The 18,259-nt window shown below is 32.9% G+C and overlaps 1 protein-coding gene across 5 annotated transcripts in view; it reads left to right on the forward strand.

Annotated features, from left to right (window-relative positions):
* LOC115889505 (cordon-bleu protein-like 1) overlaps positions 1 to 18,259 on the forward strand; it is a 494,950-nt gene extending 476,691 nt beyond the window's left edge. For 4 of the 5 annotated variants that reach the window (XM_030909519.1, XM_030909520.1, XM_030909521.1 and 1 more), the window contains 4 exons: positions 5,769 to 5,894; positions 8,983 to 10,065; positions 12,567 to 13,825; positions 16,325 to 18,259. In XM_030909519.1, the coding sequence (XP_030765379.1) occupies positions 5,769 to 5,894; positions 8,983 to 10,065; positions 12,567 to 13,825; positions 16,325 to 17,698 (3,842 nt within the window). In that variant the 3' untranslated portion in view covers positions 17,699 to 18,259. The remainder of the gene's footprint in view (positions 1 to 5,768; positions 5,895 to 8,982; positions 10,066 to 12,566; positions 13,826 to 16,324) is intronic. The other variant, XM_030909523.1, reaches the window with a different exon arrangement.

Raw genomic sequence — 18,259 nt, forward strand, 5'->3', positions numbered from 1 at the left:
TAATGTCCACTTATAAAATCTAACACCAAGATACGATGCGTCGAGGGTCGGGTATAGAAAATAACAGAGATATTAGGCATTAAGAAAGACACAGTAGGAATAGAAAAGAAATCCTCCAACATTTTAATAGAGTCCAGTGACGGGATACAAATGAGAAGATTGGTCTTCCCAGTTTGCTCTGTTTTGAGTTTTTTGATTGAGTCCTCACTCTCCTGTTCATTGATAAATGCTCTAAAATAATGATCATATGTTTCTACTTATTATTTTGATTTAATTTCTGCATATGCTTCTTTTATTTATGTCAAAAGCATATCTTATGCACTGATTATCTTGAATAAATTCCATGGCAGTTGTAGAGAGATTAGAAATGGAAATATTATGTTTAAGTCTGTTAATATCATTACTAAGAAATGTATTAAAAAAAGCTATTGAACATTTAACAAACTAATGAGTGTCAAATATTATCAGTAAATGACATCACTATTTTTGGTGTAGCCTAAAATAATTATCTAGATTCAAAATGTTGCTCAGTATTAAGTTAAAAAGTCAGTTCACCGGTATATTTTTGTAGAATTTATTATTTAGGTGATTGACGTAAGTAATTTTGATTTTTACACATGTACGCTGCTTGTATCGTATTAACTTTTTCATCAAAAGCCTGGTTGACACTGCCAGTTTTCCTCATTTGTATATTGGAAGCTCCTCGCGTCTCACTTGGACGCTGCTTGGATCATACCAACTGATTTAAAATCGGTTGATACGATTCAAGTTGCATCCAAGCCAAATACACTTTGACCGTAACAGCTAGGCTAAAGTCAAGTTGGAAGGCTTTGTAACATGAAAGTAAGTGGCTGGCTAAAGTTTGTGTATACATATTTGGAGCTTGTTTAATACCAATATACTATTCGTATATAAACAAAGCATATGATACCTGGGTTACAAAATGAAACTATAATTTATAAGCGTATTGTTAATATACAGATTAATGATTATATAAACGAATTTGTGTGTTAACTCGTATAATTTCAGATTCTATTTTTTTATTAGTTGTATAGGATCTCTTTATGATATTCTACAGTCGTTATAAAATATAATTGTCGTCCTAGAAAGATAGCAAAGGATATGCCGAAATTTTAAGCGGAAATTGAATTGTCAATATAGGAATATTTAAATGATGAAATAATTGTATGTTTATATAACCTACATTATTTAACACAGTTAACAAAACTTTTTTTTCTTTTATTTGTTCATGACTACAGGACAGGTATTGCACATATTGGGTTTGAGAATACGAGCAAATAAAATATAATATAGAGGACATCTCTAAGATTACATCTTAAAATATTTAGTGTATCATAGTTTCTAATTGTGTGTGTGAAAAATTATAAAAAAAACGTTTATTAGATTCTTAAAAATACGACAGGCTAGTCAAATATACCTACGTTAAATAAATGACTAAAAACACTATTGATAAATATCAAAATTAGTTTCAATTTTCATTTGTCACCTAATTTATTTACATATATCTAGTTTCCATATTTGATGTACATTATATGCAGTGTTGTCCATGGAACTTGTTTATTAAAAGTTTCTAGGATCTACTAATTAGATTTAGATATAATAATAATAATAATAATAATATGTTTTTATTTTAATAATCCTCAGCAAAGTTCAGTAAATAACTGCTTGGTTAACCGAGTACCATTACAGTATGACCTAACAAATAATATCAATATCTACTACCTTATCTTAAATTAATATATGAAATGTATAAATATAATAAACAAAAATACAAAAAAATATAAAAGATATAAAGTATTAACAAAACTATTAGTGTAACACACATAGAGAACAATTAATACTTATAAGCAACAGGCATGTATTGGTGTTGATGAAGAGAGAGCCAAGGAGAGGCATAGTTAGCTGGTTTCAAAGTATACTCAACTCACATTATGGAATAATAAATCTCTGAACCCTGATCTAAATGAACCGAGGGACTTACTGAGAACGAAACCGCAGAATACGTAAATGATCGTCGATATAAAGAGGTCTTATATTGAAGTAGATATAACTGATTAATATTTCGAGTGTCTCTGCTATGAACAGTTTGGGGCAGTTTTAATTTAGATTTTAAATATAATGGTGTCTATACGGCGTTCATACATATTAAGCCACTTCAATTCTTTAAGCCAAGGTGAGATATGCTCCCCTCTATCCAGAGAACAAATAAAACGTACACATGAATTTTGAATCTTCTGTATTCTGGAAGAGGAGTGCACGTCAAGACAAGGTCCATAGACAATGTCAGCATAGTTGGCATGGCTAAGAACCAAACTGTCACATAGGCTACGTTTCAATGCATGACTCATAATATTTTTGTTCCTATACCCTATACAATCCCCTCAATGCTGTATACCTAACTTTTCTGCACAATCGAATTGACATGATTTCGAAATCTCAAATCACAATCTATAGCCAAACCCAAATTCTTGACAGTTTTTAATGGATGGATTATTTCGTTATTCAGTTTAATAGATAATCCCTTTGCTAAGGGTACCCTACCAAAACAAATCATTTGAGTTTTGCCAAGATTCAACTGAAGACTTATTTTCTCAAGAGCAGAATTAATATTATTGTAAACAGCTACTGCATTTTCAGCAGTGTAAGTTGCATATATTTGCGTGTCATTGGCAAATTGATGCAGTTCGCCAATCCACAACATTATTTTTCAAATCAGTGGCGTAAATAAGGAACAAGAGTGGTCCCAAAATGGAACCCTAAAGTACACCCCTAGAAAGCGGTAAAGCATCCGACTGAGCCTCATCGAGAACTACACACTGGCATCTATTAGACAAATAACTGCCAACCAGTTCCACAACATTTTCCGAAAACCCGTAATAATGAAGCTTTGCTAGTAAAAGATCATGCCCCAAGGTGTCAAATGCCTTAGTATAATCTACTAAAAGCAGACTTGCACCCTTACCTGTATCTAATTCTGTTAATATATCATCCAAAATTTTAGCTAAAACGGCAGAAGTACCATATTTACTCCTGAATCCTGACTGGCAATCAGGGATCAAATTATGTTTAGTTAAATGATTTAAAACTTGACTATATACCAACTTTTCCAATAAATTTGATAAAACTGGCAATTTACTTAAGGTCGAATGTCTTTTAAACTTGTAGGATTGGAAATTTTTGGCAAGGGCATAATCATTGCATGCTCCAACTTATCGGAAAATAGCTATTATTTAAACAGCAATTGTAGGGGCAATATACGGACAGCACAATTTAACCATTAATAGAGATATACCATCGCAGCCTGGCTATAAACTGCTATAAACTGTAGATTATTCAAGTTCGTAGAACTGTAGATTATTCAAGTTTCAAGTTTGTTTTCAGGTGAAGAGCACACGAGAAAAACGATGAGTGTCCAAGAACGGGGGGATAAATGTCCAAGAAAGACGTTTTATTATTCAAATTACTCATAGACTTTTATCGTTTTTTCCATTTTTAAACGCCTGTTTCCATGTGACCGCTATCGATATTCTCGTTTATTTAGATACCAAAAGATGTACCCGAGGGTGTACCTTTATAGGACGGAAAATATTATGCATTAAAACCACATTACCAAAAAATGGACTTTCGTAGTTTTTTCAGTATGCTCTGCAGGTATACTTTCCCTTTAAAATATTTTCCACTTTCCGCTAGGTACTTAGTACTGCAAGAAGCAGCAAAATTGTCTATTTCATATAGAACACTATTTATGTTTTTCTGAATTTTGAATTTTAAATGAAATTCTAAACACATTTTTGTTTATAATATCTACTGTTATATCACTATTTTTTCAATATACCGGCTTCGTATCAAAAGTGGCTCACCCCCTGTAACTTTTTTATTTTTTCAGATAAAACAACGAGATTTGGTATGTTAGTATATGACATAAATTAGGCATGGATTGACATATTCAATTGTTTTCGGTCACTTCCGGTATGACTACAACTTTTGGTTTTTAAATGGCCTCTCGGTATTTTTTTACTTTATTCGATAGAAAATGACACTCTGAATAGAATGACATAACATCATATGTCAACTTTTGACATTTTCGCATATTGTTTATTAACGACAATTTGACTCGCAATACTAAGTGTGTGGTATCAAATTATTCGTAAAAAATGTTTTTTTCCAAATATGCTAATGAGCCACCTTCGTTCCATTTGAAAACATTGAGATGTGATTAAAAATACGATTTGGGCATCTTTTAACCGGTCAGGACAAGACACTAAAAACATTAGACGATCAAATCTATTTTTCCAAGACACCTGGCTTAAAAATTAGTGTTTTTAACACAGCCATGGCACTCTAGATTAAAATTTAAAACACAATTTGTTTTTAGGCGAATATGTCAAAAGTTGATATATGATATGTCATTCAATTCATCACATATGAGTGTCATTTTCTATCGCATAAAGTAAAAATATACCGAGGGTGCCATTTAAAAATCAAAATTTGTAGTCATTTTCGGTGAAAGAGGAAGCGACCAAAAACAATTGAATACGTCAAACAATCCTAATTTATGTCATATACTAACATACCAAATCTCGTTTTTATCCCAAAAAAATAAAAAAGTTAGGCTTTATAGAGGTGAGCCACTTTTGAGACGCACGCGGTATATTCATTATAGTCAATATATTTATTTCAAAATATAGTCAACATCTGAAAACTATATTTTCCAACTTAATTGTGTACATAAAGTATGGAATAAATTCATTTTCTCAAACTGGGATTTTAGTAAAAAAAATGCTCGAACACGTCGATCTATTTTTTAAAATGGGCACATTTTACGCATATTACCTTGCCTCTAGCTTCACCCCCCCGAGCGAGGGTGAGTGGCACCCCTAGTTTTTGTAATAGGAAGGGGGGTCGAGTGATACCTTATTTTAAAGGTCTCTTTCTCCAGATTATAGCTCTAGAGTTTGAAGTTGCTAGTGTCATCTTTGTTAACATGACAGATTGTCAAAATTCCTAATTTTATTAGTTTTGTCAAGCTGCCATATTAACAGAAATTACAGTAGCAACTTTAAACTTTGTTTATGATATAAGTAGGCATATTACCATATTACATTGTCTCTAAGTTCACCCACCGAGTGGGGGTGAGTGGCACCCCTAGTTTTTGTAATGGGAAGGGGGGTCGAGTGATACCTTATTTTAAAGGTCTCTCACTAGAGATTATAACCCTAGAGTTTGAAGCTGCTACCATAATTTCTGTTAATATGGCAGCTTGACAAAACTAAGAAAATTAAGAATTTTGACAAGCTGTCATGTTAACAAAGATGACACTAGCAACTTCAAACTCTAGGACTATAATCTCGAGAGAGCTTTAAAATAAGGTATCACTCGACCCCCCTTCCTATTACAAAAACTAGGGGTGCCACTCACCCCCACTCAGGGGGTGAAGCTGGAGGCAAGGTAATATGCCTAAAATGTGCCCCTTTTATTAAATAGATCGACGTGTTGGAGCATTTTATTGAAATAAAATTCCAGTTCAAGAAAACGAATTTATTCCATTTATGTACACATTGTACACACTGTATATATTTTTACATAAACTATACCAAACCAAACCAAAAAGATATGTCTATTTATAAATATTTAAAATAATACGATGTGGCCGACCATATCTCTGAATTACTGGTTTTGTTTTAACTATTGCAGTACACACATATTTTTTGATAGCACAAATTATAATTTTCTGTTTTCTTTTTCAGGTCGAAGAAAGAAAGCTGCACCTCCTCCCCCACCCTTAGCTATATCACCAGCTAGTTCTGTAATCACCCAATCAGAAAAACCTAGTCCCCTAGTTGCTAGTCAGTCCGATATTACCGTAACCGCAGGTAAGCCCCTCTGGTCCAAACCGCTGCTTTCCACTAATACCTTTTCACGAGTAGATAACCTAAATATCAAGAAGAAAAATGCAAAATTATCAGTTACTAAACCCTTTCAAAGGATTAAAGAGGTTTTTAGGGGTAAAACAAGGATTTACTCCCCATCAGCTAATACTCTTGGAAATATATATCGCGAAGAAAATTTAAACGTAAAATACTCCAATACTAGGAGAACTAGCTCGGATAATTCTCTGAATTTGCAAGACATTCCTCACATTAGCATCAGCAACTCTTTTCTTAGCGAAGATTCCTTAATTTCCAAAAATAGTGATCAATATTTTATTAGCAATTATGATAATATGAATTATGTCAATGAAGGGGAAATTAAACTAGCTTGTGATAATTACTCAGTTAGTTCAAATGAATCTGTCATTAACCTACACAGCGTTAATAATAATTTGTCCAAATACACTGGTTCTGATTCTGAATTTTCTAAAAACATTCTCAAGAATTTTGATTCAAACGAAAATAACTCGAATAGAATCAGCTCAAGATCAGTTTCTGAAAATATAATATTTAAATTTCCGCCAGACATCCAGAATAATAACAATTACGACGAAGAAGTAAGTTCCGATGAAGAATCAGGTCGCGCAATGTACGAAAACGCTTGTGCTTTATCACCAGGTAGTCCATCTTCGGATTTTCTAACTAAATCTATTTTATTGGAAACCTATCATATATCTCCATCAAAAACGAATCGCAAACGCTTTGGGTCGTCGAGAAAGTTGTCCAAAAATCCTGACAATTCTAAGGGTGGATCACGATCTAACTTTTTCAATAAAAAAAGTAAAAAGTCATCGCGTGAGACCTCGCCAAAACAGCTGATGGGTAGAAATCCAAATGACGAGGAATGGAAACAGTTTATATCCAAATTAGACAAAATAATGATTAGTAAAAATAATGAAATTATTTAGTTAGCATTTTGCATTTTTCTTCAATATACTTGCTTGAATAATAAACAATATAGAAATAGAAATAATAGTAGAGTGTTCTATCTTAAGACACTGTTAGAGTATATGATTTTTGCATTTGCACTTTACATACTCATGTGAATTTCATTAGTTGTGTACATTTAAGTACATATATTTAGTCGTTTTTCTTTGTCTATACTTATTTTATCTATAATATAATCTAATGCACTATTGAGGCATAAAATATTCAATAACTTTTTTGTAATTTGCCTGAAACGGTATAAAATAATTTTATCCCCTGATATTTAAACACTCTAAACTATAATAATATAATATAATTAGACTAAGAATTAAATAATAGAATTTTTGAATGAAGATATGATCTGAAATAAAATTCAGATTTCCTACTTGCATTCTCTTTATTAACGTTTTGTTCGACATTTCAAAATGGCGAATCTCCGCGAATCTGTGATCGTTATCAAGCGAATAACATATTTTTTCTAAGACATTGTTCTACTATAACAGGGTGGTGAAATTTTCTAAAAGAAAACTTTTTTTTATAACAACTCTGATTTTATTACAGATATCTTTATGAATCTTGATACCACAGCTAATATAATGTGTTATCTGTGTTGATACACGTCTTCTATGCATCAAAATACCTTTTTTGGTGTACAAAGTATTTTATTTATTTCAACCAATGCCGTCCATACGGGTTTTACATTGAATATTTTTGAAGAAAAAAGTGGTACGCCACTGACTTCTCTTAAAATAAAAATTATTTTCAAAATTTTCATTCATATCTAAACATTTTTTTATATCTTGATTTTTTTCGTCCGTCGCATAGTTTTAGCTTAAAAAACTTAGAGTCAGTTGACTTCAGGGTCAAATCACTGAAAATCTGATGCGTTGACCGTTGTGTGGAAATCATTTCTGCATCGGCTGGAAGGAAATTAAGAAATAAAACATTTTTGTTTGTATATCAAAATAAGAATTTTGATGCATGGAAAACGTGTATCAAATATAACATCGGAGGTATTTTGAAAAAAAAAAGAAAAAATGTTACCACCCTGTATTTGAAAAGTTAAGATTAAAACTAAAAGCGACTAACGAAAAAAATATTTTTCTATTGAGAGCTAATGGATCTTTTCTGGGTTTGATTTCTTTTAAATTTAATCTACTACCTATGTTACCATATTATGAAGAAATTAGGTTTTTTAACTAAAAATTAAAAAAAAACTGTGTTATGGCAAGTTTTTAGTCGATTGTTCGATATTCCTTTTAATCAAATTGCTTTCGCTGTTGAATTCTTCAAGACTACTGCATTAAGTGACACGATTGTATAAAAGAAAATGCAAGCTGAAATCAGAATTCTAATATACAGGATGTCCCAGAAATAAGTGCAAGTATTTTAAGGGGTGGTAGATCTCGATAAAAGAAACATATGTTCTCTTTATCGTTTTTCAAATAAGTCCAAAATAACGGAGTTATTTTGCTTTGAAAATTAAAAAAAAATGTTTTTTTGCTAAAATTTTGACAACCACTGGATCTTTTTTGGATTTTCTTTCTTGTAAATTGAATCTACTACCTATGTTGCCATATTATCAAGAAATTATGTTTTTAACTAAAAACTAAATAAATTTCCAAAAAAAATTCAGAAAATTCCGAATTTTCAAAATTTATTTTTGGCGAAAAAGAACCTCATGGGCATGTTTCTGGGGATGAACTATACTACCAGTTAAAATACTTGCACTTATTTCTAGGACACCCTGTATAGACCACAAAAGAAAGTAATTAATTCATCAAAAAGACATGCGTTAATATTGTATAATGCATAATTAAGACAAATACTGAGACAATTAAAATAACATTACTTGTTTTACAAAAAACTTTGGTATCTTACAGTATCTTATTTTCTTTAACACCGAACTACATATATTTGTCTGAGAAAAATATAAATAAATATTTTTCTATATATGAGCATGCTAAAGACTAGTAATATAATATTATTCAGGCACTGTTGATTTAGGCGCTATACTTATTTATTTTTTCCTATATTTGTAAAATTTATGCCACCCATTTTTTTTTGCTGCTTTCTTAACAACACGTTTATTTTTGCATGGTAGAACTTTCTGAGGTGTTGGAAACATCTTTAACCCCAACCACTAACCCTACACCTAAACCTAAACCAAGACATAAAGGACCACCTGTTCCGATGCGCCAAAGGCCGAAAAGTCAACAAATTCGATCGACCGATTATACACATTTTGAAAAGCTGGAAGATCACAACCAGGTATTAGCAAAAGTAAAACAATCGGAGGAAGTTCATACTCAGGATTACCAAGAGAATCTTAATGTGTACCTGAAAAGTAACAAAACAGATATAGAAAAACCGAAACGTAAAATAAACAGTACGCTTGACGAAAGTATGAGAGAAAGAAGACCAATTCCGTTAGATTTTAAACTTGGGAAACAACCCATTAGAATTTCATCAAATGCAGAAGTTGCTTCTACCGATTATTCTATCGAAGAAATGCTTCCAAGCTTAGAAGTAGTAAATCCTTTTAATGCAGACAAAGAAAACTTTCAATCTCCAGTTTTTCAACCTCACCTAAACAGTGATTCTTTAAACGTCTCTATATCAAGCCTTCAACAGTCCTTTGTTTCTGATATATTTAGTTCACAAGAGTTTTTGAACGAGTCAAAACCATCGATTGTAGCCGTGATCCCTAAAACACCAAAATCAGAACATAAATATAACTCCAACAAGGACTCCTTTGGAAAGAAAAGATGTTTCCAGATAGGAAGTTCCATTTTGGAGAAGAACTTCGATGCTGAATCTAGCAGTATTAGCAGTAAAAGAAGTTACGATAGTAAATCTTCTAGAAACTCTGTGGTGAACGTTTCAGATGATGAAATTGGTGATATCGATGAGGAAATGTTCAGTGGTTCTCTGTCCAGGGCATCCAGAAAAAAACGACCAGAAGTTTTTAATCAGTTGTTCGGAATGCACTCTTTTGAGGAGGACGTTCAAACTCCTTCGTTCCAAAGAAACACATCACTTGGTAGTTTTAGTAGTATGTCTAGTGTACCGGGATTGAACGGTGCAAAAATGAGAAAATGGAATAACAGTGAAACTCTGGATTCTACGTCTCTTAAGTCTGTGGGTGTTACAAACAAATGGGTAGTTGCCGAAGCAACAAATACAGGCATGTTTCTATTTTTCTTATTCATCTGTCTTGTCTCTGGTCTTTAGTCTGTTGTAGATATATTCTAGATCAATGTAGATATTATAGCCAGTTAGACAATGTAGTTTTACTGTGTAATAAACTAATCAGTTGTAATATTTGTAACAATTTACGTCTCTTGTGTAGTGTTTGTGTATTTTTGTTGTTTGTAAAATAATCATTGTACTGTACATTAAAATTATTTTGCTCTAAGAGCTTAACATATTATTTGTGATCAAATTTTGATATATTTGTTATCAGATATAAAAAATAATGTTGAGTTACAGGGTGTATCTTAAATAAGTGCAAGTATTTTAACTGGTAATATAGTTTAACGCAGAAACACGTCCATGAGTTTTTTTGCTATAAAAATTATTGTAGTTTTATATTTTTTGAGGGTTTAAACAACAAATTTTAAAAATATTTTAGTGTTACCGCTTCTTCGTCGATTTCTTAAAGGTTTGGTTTGGTTTCTCTCAAAGTCCCAGCAATATTTCTCTCTCCCGACCCTACATAAAAATTGTGGATACCTAACTTGATTCACATCGGTATGCAATTGCCGTTGCCGGTATGCCATGGTATGCCATGCAGCCATGGCATACCGGTATGCTGGGCCCATATGCTACATGGCATCCCGGTATGCCATATCGGTATGCCATGCCATTGCCAAAAAACACACTACTTAAATACCTTTTTACGGATATTTTCACTAAACTAAAAAAAATATTTAGGTACAATTATTGCAACTTTTCTTATCTCGCAATGTTATGAAGTATATCTTTATTTTTTTTTAAATCCATGATTTTCCCAACAAATGACTTAAATATTTTGTTTGTACTTATCCTTTCGATAAGAACATAACGTCATTTTTTATCCACCATTATCGGTACTCAAACACCCACACACCCACATGTATTAAACAAAATCTCACTTAACGCAGAATATTATTTGAATTTTCACGCATCATAACTCCAGTTAAAATTTTATTGTTAATGTGTATTTTATAGTTAATCTAAGGTTAAAACCGCAAAACGGGCTATTAAAATTGCTGGCGCTGTGCATTTTTGTTTTGTAAGTTATATTTAAGTTTGCTATATATTTTTTTTCATGTATTTATCATATTCTTATTTCTATTCTGGCAAAACAAGAAGTCGAATAAGCTTAGGGCCAGCTGATTGCCAGTTGAATCAATTATAATAATAATTATAGTTTCCGGTATATAACGTGGACATGCGAATACAAAGAAGATAATGGGTCCCCAGCACGTTTCAACTATAGGCGATACCATTTAAACTTTTAGTTACGTAATTTTTAAATTAATTTTTGCCAACCATGGACATATTCGGCTCCGGGCCGACTAACTTGAACTTAAATCTCCCGGGGATTCAGGTGGTAGCTCTGCTGTAAAAAATGTCAAGTTGCCACATTTATTTATTTATGTCCTGATACTGTCATTCGTTTTGACACTTTAATTTTGTATAACGAATTTTTAGTTCAAATGAATTGTGTTTTTACTATCATACCTTGCAGCCGAATATAAAAAATATAAAAGAAGTTCTTTTTACAACCTCTTTTAGTGCGAAGTGTACAAGATAACTTAATAGCCAATGCAAAGAAGTCATCGCAACTTTTTTTATGTCTCTCAATTGCTGTTAAGGAGATGAGTTTTGTTGATGTAAATACTACTGGTTGTATATTTATAAATATTTTTTTGTTTCCTACAATATTTTGACTAAAAGAAAATATGTAAAAGTAGGCAACGCTGTGCCGATGTGACTAAAAGTGTAATTGGTATGAACTATATCCATTATTCCCTCAGGATTGTGAATCCCAAGTACTCAGTTAAGGCCAAGTCCGCCTAGTTACCAAGACTAATTTTATTTTATTAAAAATAGTCGGTTAATGAATTTCCAGCTTCGAAACTACAGAGCCTTTAGGACTTTTGTGCCATTGTCGGTATCGTCTGGACAAATAATAATTTCAGAGTCCATAACCAGTTCAATTAACTTTGGAAATGCTATATCTTTACACCACCTGGCACCTGCTTTTTTCTGCTGCACCACACCCTATTTACATTTGATGTCTTCAAAAATACCAAATAGAAAGTATTATTTTTTGACCAGATCTAATACGCCGAAAATAAAATACTTGTACCTATTTAAGAGACATCTTGTATTAGAAAATAAGATTCAGTCTGTTAACAGTTTTTTAATTTGATTTCAGTGCTCAAATTATAATATTTATATTATTTTTTTTAATTGTTTTTTTTAATTGGCATTTCATCCTGTAAAATAATATGCATGTCTCAGATCATCAGACAAGGCGTTAGTATTGATAACCGAATCATTATCATACAGCTGATTTTAGTTCTCATTAACAACTTCGTTTTCAATCGTTTTACGCCATTTGTACATACATATATTTGTTGAATATGTTAATAAGCAAAAAAATATTAAACTGAAACATTCCCGTTTATTTTTCAGAATCGATTACGTCAACAAATTATACACCCGGGCAAACGCCATTTGATAGTTTACCATTAGAAAGTAGTACCCCAGTCAAGAACCAACCCGAAGACAAAAGTCTAGAATCTACCGACAGCGGTATTGCCCAAGACGCACAGTCCGAAAAAGAAAAGGAGTCGGACGAAGATCTTAGGCTAGGCACACCACCGCCTCCGCCAATTTTGGACGACATTCCCAATGAAATAAATTACTCAAACCAACCGCAAAAGCTACCTGAAATTTCAGCAGAAGTTAATTTCAGTTCCAAAGGTGATACACAACCTAAATCGGAAAGTGAATTGCCAGACAGTTTTACAAAACAACAAGTGCCTGTATCAGAACCACCTCCATTAGTTATACAGGAGGCCGAAGTTGCCGATGTGGACTGGCAATATCAGCTACCGTCGCCTCCTAAAGCCTTCAGGGACTCTAGTCCGCCGACGTTTTTGCAAAACGAAACCAATACGGTTAGCGATTTTAAAGACTCGGTTGTAACGTCTCCGGAATTGTTTGAGAAACTGAAAATTTTAGAAGATAATCAGTCGGAGAATGGTACTTTGACGAGCGACATTACTAGTATAGCCAGTGACGATCCGCTAAACAGCCTTTCATTGGAACATCTTGAGAAACGGAAGTCTTTAGTTTATAATAGAGAGTTATCGACTAGTCTTAAAATGACTGATAGTTTAGAAAGTAAATCTAGGAATATGGATAACTTTACTAGTATGACGGGAAACTTTCAACCCAAATATGAAAGTAGACGTGCATCGACTGACTCGCAAAAACAACCTGTAAAGCCAACAAGAACTACCGTTGGACAATCACAGAACCATCACACTTTACCCAATTTCAAAATCTCAACGTATGACGTTCCGAAACAAAATATTACTGTTTTTGAGGATGACACTATTAGGAGTAATACCCATTCTTCCACAACCACTTCGCGGACACATACTGGAAAAGCTGTTGAAAATATTCCAATTTTCAATAAAAAACAGACTTCCGTCAGCGAAGAAAAGGAATATAAGTTCTATAAGCCAACGCCAACTAATTTTGGATCATTTTCCAGTGTGGCTAGATCGGGATCATTTTCAATTGACAGCAGATTCGCAGGGAAACCCGTATCCCGATCAAAATCCAGCTTGACTCTAAACAAATACCAAGCGGATAATAAAGGCCAAGAATCTATATCTCGAAGTAATAGCTTGTTTGATGTATCTGGATTGCAAAGTTTGGAGGTAAGTTTAACGGAAAATCAAACAATTTAAATTAAAGAGAATAAATTAGTTTAGAAATTGGGGGAAAATAATTACATATTAATTTTTGGGGAATTATAACAAAACATAGGTGAAGGACGGTGAGGGGTATTGTTCATATTTGCTATTTTTTTAAACAATACTTATTTAAAACTCAATATAAATGCCCTTGGGAAATAATTAAACTATATTACAGGGAGCGATTAACAATCATTGAAATAGTTGGCTATTCTCATTTTACTCCTTTGGTTGGCAATAAATTTAAGAAATTCTAATATTTATTGGTTTTAGACACAATATTATATAACACAAAGTTTAATTAGTAAACTATCTGACTCTATAGCGTCCAAATAAACTAAAAATTACTTAAAATGTATGAAAGGGACCGCAACCTTAAAGATCTATTGTGTTCCTCTTTCTGCAGTTATAACTCATAATACAGACTGTAATACTGTTGTAGGGGGGACATGGTATTTCCCATCCTCCTTTCACAACAACTGTTCATCCTCCGAAGAGTGGACATCTACCTCCTACGAGAGTGTACACCTTTCCATGATTGAGGTTTAGCCCTCCATGCCCTTCACAGTCGAGGAGCTTGTCTCCCGCTCAGGTACCCTTGAAGTGGAGTCTGGAGGATTTGTCTGCACCTCTTTAACTTGGTGTCTCCTTAAACCTGATACTGGTATTGTCCCGAATCTATATATGATATCTATATAGATGATATCATCTATATAGAATCTATATAGATGATATTAGGATTTGTCTGCATTTTCTCAACCTCTTTAACTTGGTGTCTTCTTAAACCTGATACTGGTATTGTCCCGTATCAATAATAGATGATATATCTCCCTTTCTCTATTACCTCCTTGGATTTGAGGCCAATTCCTGTTGTGAGGACCTGACCATGGCCCTCCTCCGTCGAGTTGATGACTCGCCAACTCGAATGTCCTTACATTGGAGTTTTGGCAAAGCTGGTGATACACCGCAAGGGTTGGTCGGTCCACTTCTAAGGAGCCGTGCATGTAGAAATAAGGGAGACGAGAATACAATGGCCAATAAATACTTTGGCCAAATTTCACTACTCAATTACGTCACCGTAGTTCACAGTCTCACTTCCACTCGTTTGCATTCACATATGCAAACGAGTATTATTCAATCCCTTCAATGTCAGCAAGGACTGCAGTCTCTATGGACAAATTTGAGCGATTAAACAGTCCTGAATAGTTTACAGTTTTTAAACAGAATTAACCGGTCTAATTTGTCCATAAAATTGTTAGTTTCGCAGCATCAATATTGACGCCACTGCAATCCTTGCAGGCATAAGAAGAAATGAAATGGGAAATGAATATGTTGACGTATACAAACGAGTAGAAGTGAGACTCGCAATCGCTTTAAAATTTGGCGAATTGGGTTTGTCTAATTGGATAGTTTACAGTTATTGGTCATGGATGGCTACACAATGCTACACATTTTTATGGTCAAGTTCTGCACAATCAAAAATTTTCTTGTGGCAACCCTGGACGTCGCTAGGAAAGCGCACCTTTTAAGGTTGGCAACCGTCCTCTATTCCAGAGGATATTCTTCTTATGGATCATACTGTCCTCTTATCTCTCGCCTATTAAAAAAGTCCTCTTTTTTATTCACCAAAATCAAAACATAAAAAATATTCTTCCATCGCCAAATTAAAGTTAATAAAATTGTTAATTTGACAATAATGTATCTTTCGTTACTACCACCCTTTCGTTGAGAAAAGAAATGTATGTACAAGAAACTTTTGTGGAAGCGATAGCGATGCATATTTAGTTTTTATGTTTACTTACAATAATTATTAATTTTTAGTGTTGAATTTTATAGTTGTATTGAAAACTGGTAAACTTTTCCATTGAAAAATATGTCGATATCATAAATAACAATGTCAAAACATATAAATTTTCAAGAAGATAAAGAAAAACTAAAAAGATTGATATCAATGAAAAATTTGCTCAAATTTTTCTGTTAATAATTCCTTGTATCATCTGTACCAATCACTAATCCTAAAATCCTCTTAATACAGTATTGCCAACAATTTTAATGATTGATGACGGCTCCGTGCTTGTCACCACAACATGAATTATAATTTCCGTTATAATAAATGAAAGATAAATAAAAATTTTCTTATATTATTACTGTACGATATAAAAATTTGTTTTTTTTTCTGTCTTTTATTATTGTAAAACTCACAAAAGAAATGGAAATTATTGTATTGCAATTTTTCATTTCAAGTCTTTGACAAGTCTATTTCGTATCTCTTAATTATAAAATATCATACGATCGAATAAAAAACGGCATCAGAGATGGATTTGGAATGAAAATATCTGCCTGTTCATATGGGAAATAATATGCTGAATATCACCGATTGTCATTCCAAAGCCAACTGGACGCCGTTTTTTATCATATTGTACATCGACTAACCAATTCTAATCATGCCTTTTTATTTTTTAGGTTATGAAACTCATTCAAAATAAATTGAGTACCCCAACAGGTTCGATGGAGAACATTAGCTATAAGGAAAAAATAACTGTGCCTCAAAAACAAGTAGCAAACGTAGAAGTAACTCCAAAAGAACCAACCAAAATACCTGACTTCGAAATATTAAAAGAGAAAACGCCACATTCACCTGAGCCTGTTAAGAAGTACTACTACAGGGGTCCACCCGCTGTCAATATGACAACTTGGTCAGAACGCCCCAAAGTTCCCGTGGCTGTCAAGGAAGATGAAGATTATAAATTAGGAAATATGAATGTATCTTCCAAACTAATTGTTAAAACTACAAATAACGATATGGCTAGTAATAATACTGTCGAAGTTAAATCAAATGGATTAGAAAGAAATGTTAACGTGCATATTAATGGGAAACTAACGACCAACAGTAGGAACCATAACGCTATTGGTAGCGGTAGTGAGCAAATCACACAGAAGTCGGGGAACGTTATAATTAAAATTGGAAGTGCCAATGACAGTAATAATTACATAAGAAAGTTAGATAATAAGCACTTTGTTGATCCGCCCGTTTATAGGAAGGCCTTTACAAATATAAACAGAAATGACGGTTTTCTACATTCGAATCAAAGACCACATTCCATTGCGTTTGACTCAGAATTTGACCCTTCTAGAGTTCCTGTCGTTAGATCAGTCGAATTGAAGAAACAGTACAAAAATATGCATAATACCAATACATCCGTTACTCATATCTCGGGAAACGATATTGTTAATCATGAGTATCAGAACAACAAATATACCGATACCTTTGTTGAAAAATTTAGAAGCACTGAAAACCTAAGGCACTCGGAGAAACAGGAAAGTGAACCTAACAGAAAAGTATTCAGGGTCAACAGTATAAAACCCGCGGAACATCAGCCATCAACACCAACAGTGAGAGGTTTCCGTAATCCCAGTACAAACACAAACACCAATAACCGATTTTCATGGCATGTTTCAACAAACTACGGTACATTACCGCATAAACCAATACTAGAAAAAGAATACAATACAAATCAGAACGTACCTTTCTCCCAATCTAATCTAAGAAGGACTGAATCCAGTAAGTTGATTAAAACTGATGCAAACAGCAACGATATTGAATCTTCCGGGAGATTACCTAAACCAACAATGGAAAATGTTTCAACCAGAAACAAACTTATTGTCACACAAGGTCCACCACCACCTCCACCACCGCAAATACCAAAAGTGGCATTAAAGAAACCAACACCTGTTGAATCAAAAATAAACAGTCAACCAACAGATGCCAGAGATATGCTTTTAGAGTCGATAAGAAACTTTGGAGGGAAGAAGGGCCTGAAGACGGTCAAAGCCTGATATTTTTTTTTTATATTATGTTATTGTAAATAGTGTTCATTATAGTCATTTTTGTTTCAAGCTCAATATTAAGTGATTACGTTATTATATATTTTTCTGTTTGTATGTAAATTTTGTTTAACTATTTATGTTCATATGTAATTTGTATAATATAGCGAGGAGTTGCTAGGTATTATTCTAATATACGGAAACAAACCATAAACTATATTAATATTTTTCCAAAATATAATAATAATGTTCTAAATTATTGTATTGCTGAATTGAGTTAAAAATGTTATTATTCAGAAATATTATTTTATGTTTTGTTTCCAGTTTACATATTATTATATTTATTGAATTACGCCAGCAAATTGTTATATTCGTACTAATTTAGCGTAAATAAGTAAAACGAGACAGCAATAACAATTTCTTTGATGTATGGACTAATAAATGTGTACGTTTATATACCTACATTATTAGTACATTTTAGGGACCAAAGGTTTTGTGGAAATCATTATTTATTCGTTATATAAAATGTATAATATTCATATTATTACCCAAAAATAAATTTACTGAATTAAA

Source organism: Sitophilus oryzae, unplaced genomic scaffold (genome assembly GCF_002938485.1).
Source record: "Sitophilus oryzae breed Bouriz unplaced genomic scaffold, Soryzae_2.0 scaffold_815_pilon_pilon, whole genome shotgun sequence".
Classification (NCBI taxonomy): domain Eukaryota; kingdom Metazoa; phylum Arthropoda; class Insecta; order Coleoptera; family Curculionidae; genus Sitophilus; species Sitophilus oryzae.